Source organism: Hordeum vulgare, chromosome 1H (assembly GCF_904849725.1).
Source record: "Hordeum vulgare subsp. vulgare chromosome 1H, MorexV3_pseudomolecules_assembly, whole genome shotgun sequence".
NCBI lineage: Eukaryota > Viridiplantae > Streptophyta > Magnoliopsida > Poales > Poaceae > Hordeum > Hordeum vulgare.
This window is the reverse complement of record NC_058518.1, coordinates 349,922,634-349,927,509: the sequence shown is the minus strand read 5'-3', so window position 1 is coordinate 349,927,509 and position 4,876 is coordinate 349,922,634. Positions and strand designations below refer to the sequence as shown.

General features: G+C 43.4%; 1 protein-coding gene across 1 annotated transcript; it reads right to left on the bottom strand.

Moving 5' to 3' along the window:
* Window positions 1-2,129: 2,129 nt before the first annotated feature.
* LOC123410923 (histone H2B.1-like) lies at window positions 2,130-2,813 on the bottom strand. The gene has a single exon (XM_045103852.1). The coding sequence runs from the start codon at window positions 2,741-2,743 to the stop codon at window positions 2,282-2,284; it is 462 nt and encodes a 153-aa protein (XP_044959787.1). The 5' UTR covers window positions 2,744-2,813; the 3' UTR covers window positions 2,130-2,281.
* Window positions 2,814-4,876: the final 2,063 nt, after the last annotated feature.

The following is a 4,876-nucleotide window of genomic DNA, read 5'->3' as shown; positions in this document are numbered from 1 at the left end:
ATGCTATCATCTGTAAGAATGGGAAGACCATGTAATTATTTTACGTCCATGTGATATATAAACTTGTTTTTTGAATTTTTTGTGATATATAAACTGAAGATTGTATCCTTCACCTAAAAGATAAAAGCATTTCCTAGTCTCCGATTTCAGTCTGTGTGACAAGGTTATTAGCATCATTGTATGTGATGCTTTTTTTTCTATTAAATTTACTAGTCCAATTACTTTCACTGTCATTGCTAATAAACCTTCTGTTATACTGCCCTTTGGTTTTTGTTTTGTTCTTTTGTTGCAAATGGTTAGTTGTACTGAACAATTCCACAGCCTCTCTGGAATGTTGACAAATTAGTTTAGCATTAGCTGAACTTTTAGTCTATACAAAATGTGCCAATATCAATTTTTGGATTCTCCAACGAAGTAACTGAAATAATTCACAACTTAGAAGGTTATATCCGTGTTGATGTTGATTAGCTATTCACTGCCTTTGGCATCTTCTGGCGCGGCAGCTGAAGGCGATTATATATTTGAATTGTCTGTCGTGCCAACTTGATGTAAATTTCTTGTTTCGCTTGCTTATGATGTCATCTGTATAAGACACTGAAAGGCCATGTACTTACTTTTACGTTCATGCTCTGATATAATGAAGACTGTGTCTTCCACCTAGATGAGAGAAAAAAACTTCACCTGTCTCAGTTATGGAAAAAAGATTAATTAGAATGTCGGTGTGCTGAATTTTTCTTTTGTTCATTGTGTACGAGTAGGCATTATAGTCTCTAAAATCTACAATGCATTGATCTTGATTTTGGGATTCTCAGAAAAATAACTGGATTATTCAGGTGGATGTTGATCAGTTATTCATTGTCAGGCCAAGTTCGTTTCCACTGAAATATTGATAGGAGCCATAAAGGACACATGAGAAGAATTGTTGTTTGGATGTTTAAACCTGTATAAATTGCTACCTATATACTATCTTATTTGATATCTGAAATCTGTAGAAAACTACAGATATAAGCTCTTGTTCATGGTAAGCATGTGTGTAGTAGCAGAGACACTTTATATATGTACTTTCCGTACTATAGTTGGCACCGATCTCAACTTTTGGATTCTCCAAAAAAATAACTGGATTATTCATGTTGATGTTGATCCGTCATTCATTGTCGGGCTAAGTTGCCTTATGTTGAAATATAATGACGATCGTCTTTCACCTGGACGAAATAAAAACATCACATGTCTCAACTATGTGGAAAGTAATACTTACAACCTTTGATGTCCTACTGTCTCGCTGTCCAATCTGTGTAGAAATTGTTCTCCCCGTAGACTGTAGTACGTTTGCTGCTCTACGGGCTGTGTTGAGCTGCTGGTCAGAGGAGAACAGTGACACACTCAGTACCTGAATGTCAATGCAATGTATTAGACTATTAGCATCCGATTACATGGCAGGTACAGTATGATAAAAGATCAGCATTATATCTTGGAAACCATGGCTGTGCAGCATTGATACATCTGCTCTGACGTACAAAAATATGTAGCAGTTTGCAAGTATGAAATCAGCTCTCCTGCGGATGAACATGGACTGTTCTAGGGTAAACGATGAAAAACAGGAGCCAGGTTTTCTTGATGGTTTCAGTATAGCCTCTGTAGGCCTACAGGGATAAATATCAGATCACCAAATCAAGAAGGTAACTTGAAAGTTACAAATGATGTACTCACCAGCCAGTCTTGCAGTTCAACGATCTCTGAATTGCTACATATCTGTAAAACATTGATAAAAGACAGTTACAGAAGTTGTAGGTGTTCATGCCATCATTGCCAGTGTACATAGCCTGCAACACCAGTCTTCTCTTAGAGATTTGGTATCTTTATGTCACAAATTGTACAAATCTGTCGAATTCGTAGTTGTTTTTCAGAATATCTGATTGCTTATCGATCGCTGCAATGCAGCTGGCTCTCAAGAAATGTCCAATAAATGGAACCAAACTGGTTTCTTCAGCCAATTTGACATATGATTCTCAAGGTTTCCGAAAGCAAAATCATATGGTAACAAGAACATAAACATCAACTACAGTCACATAACAGAGATCAGTCAAATAACTAGGACATGCATAAAACGAGTAACTAGTTCAAAACCTAGGTTTCCCAAAAGATGCAGCAGACCAATACTAGTATTTCACATCGATCAGTTACATGACACAGTAACATCACCAACCCAGCTACTCCACCAATTTCCATTGAGCAACCCAAATTCTAGATAAACAGCACCCAACTACAGTTGCTAGAGATGCATCTAAGAGGAGGTGAACTTTGTGACTGCCTTGGTGCCCTCGGAGACGGCGTGCTTGGCGAGCTCCCCAGGGAGGACGAGGCGGACGGAGGTCTGGATCTCCCGGGAGGTGATGGTGGGCTTCTTGTTGTAGCGGGCGAGCTTGGCAGCCTCCCCGGCGAGCTTCTCGAAGATGTCGTTGATGAAGGAGTTCATGATGGACATGGCCTTGGAGGAGATGCCGATGTCGGGGTGGACCTGCTTGAGCACCTTGAAGATGTAGATCTTGTAGGTCTCCACGCTCTTCTTGCCCTTCTTCTTGCCCTTCTTCTCGCCGCCGCCCTCCTTGGAGGCGGTCTTGCCCGCCGGCAGCCGCTTCTCGGCCTTGGGCTTCTTCCCGGCGGGGACCTTCTCGGCCTTCTCAGTGGCGGGCTCCTCCTCCGCGGGCTTCTTCGCCGCCGGCTTCTTCTCCGCCTTGGGGGGCATCGCTGCTTCGAGGGAGCGGCGAGGGAAGGGGCGCTGGTTTGTTTGTGCGGGAAAGATTGGGAGATTTGGAACGAGATGTGCGGGAAGGAGAGGGGCGGGTGGGTTTATACAGGGAGAGGTGTGACCGCTGATTGGTGGAGGGGTAAGTGGCTCGGATCCGTGACGTGGAACGGTGTGAAGCGTTCGCTGCTATTGAAATTGGACGATCCTGATTTGTTCCGGTGCGGATAGCTATGGGGCAAAAACATAGGCGGAACGGATGAATATAAGTTTTGGTGTTGAGATGTTTGGTTTACATTCATATATATTATTGGTCATTTATCACACGGTTCTTAAAACACTTTTAGGTTTGATTCATTGAAAACCGATGTTCGGTCGTTTCTAGCGAGGCAGGCTCAAGCCATGCGAATAGACGCACATGGATGGCTCGTTATAAAGGCATTAGCATTTAATCACTCATCCCCTTCGTCCTTCTAGGTCAACCCCGACATCCCGCATCGCCGCTATAGCTGCCGCCTGCCTCTGCGAGCGCCTCTCCGGCCTTGAGACCTCTACGGCTCAGCGTGGGCATTCGGGTATTTTGATTATTTCGGTTCGGGTAGTTCGGTTTATGGGTAATTCGGGTATTCAATAATGGGAACCAAAATTATTTCTGTCAAAAAAATACCCGGACCCAAATTATCCAAAATTTTGGTTCGGGTAATTCGGGTACCCAAAATATTCTGAGCATACATCAACTTTTGATATGAATAACTCGGATAGTATGGGTATTTTTGGTAATATGAGTATTTTAGTTAGTACGGGTAACAAGTTAGTGTAATAATAGCATGAAAAATTTGGATAGTATGAATAATTTGGGTAGTATAGGTATTTCGGGTTTTCCACACTAGAACCCGAACCCTAGCCCGAAAACCGAATAGTCAAGAAATGAGAACCGAACCCTTACCCGATACCCGAATTACCCGACATTATGGGTAATTCGGTTCGGTTCGGGTTCGGGTAGCGGGTTCGGGTACCCAGACGCCCAGGGTGATCTACGGTCGTCGGGCCCATCTCATCATCGCCTCGCCGTCGGGGGAGACAATGACGCCAACGAAGCTTCTTGAGGTCCTCACGTGCGACAACCAGATGTGGAATTCAGATGCCATCGACAAAATCTTGTCAACCTCACCCTGTTATGCAGCTTCTCTTTGCCGCAAGTGCTGCTGCAACTTCCTCAAAGCAACTTTCTCGCAGATACGTCTCCAACGTATCTACTTTTCCAAATACTTTTATTTATTTTTTGAACTCTAATTTGCATGAGTTGAATGAAACTAACCCCCGACTAACGTTGTTTTCAGCACAAATACATTGATGTTATTTTTGTGTAGAAATAAAAGTTCTCATAATTGTACGAAACTTTTTATGATTTTTTTCTACGAATTATAATGAATTACGAAGCAAAGACCTACCAAAGGGGGTTTGTGTGGACCGCGAGGCAATAGGGCGCAACCACCCTCTAGGTCGCGCCCTTTTGTGTAGTGGGCCCACGAGGCTCCTCCTATCCTATTTCTAGTCCTATAAATTCACATACTCAAAGAAAAAATCAGAGAGGAATTTTCATTGCGACCTACGAGTTGGAGTTGCCGCCACCTCGTATTCTTCCTCGAGAGAACTGATCTAGAGTCTGTTTTGGGCTCCGAAAAGGGGGGTTCGTCACCGTCATCATCACCAAACCTTCTCCATCAACTACTCCATGATGCTCACCATAGGGAGTGAGTAATTCCTTTGCAGTCTTACTGGACGGTGATGGGTGTGGATGGAATTGATCATGTAATTGAGTTAATTTGATAGGGCCTGATCCCTAGTATCGATTATGTTTTAAGATTTATGTTTTGAAAGATTGGGAGATTTGGAACGAGATGTGCGGGAAGGAGAGGGGCGGGTGGGTTTATACAGGGAGAGGTGTGAGCGCTGATTGGTGGAGGGGTAAGTGGCTCGGATCCGTGACGTGGAATGGTGTGAAGCGTTCGCTGCTGTTGAAATTGGACGATCCTGATTTGTTCCGGTGCGGATAGCTACGGGGCAAAAACGTAGGCGGGGACGGATGAATATAACTTTTGGTGTTGAGTTGTTTGGTTTACCTTCACTAGT

Excerpts from the sequence above, each read along its gene's own strand:
- LOC123410923 (XM_045103852.1), bottom strand. The coding sequence starts at position 2,743 with ATGCCCCCCAAGGCGGAGAAGAAGCCGGCGGCGAAGAAGCCCGCGGAG.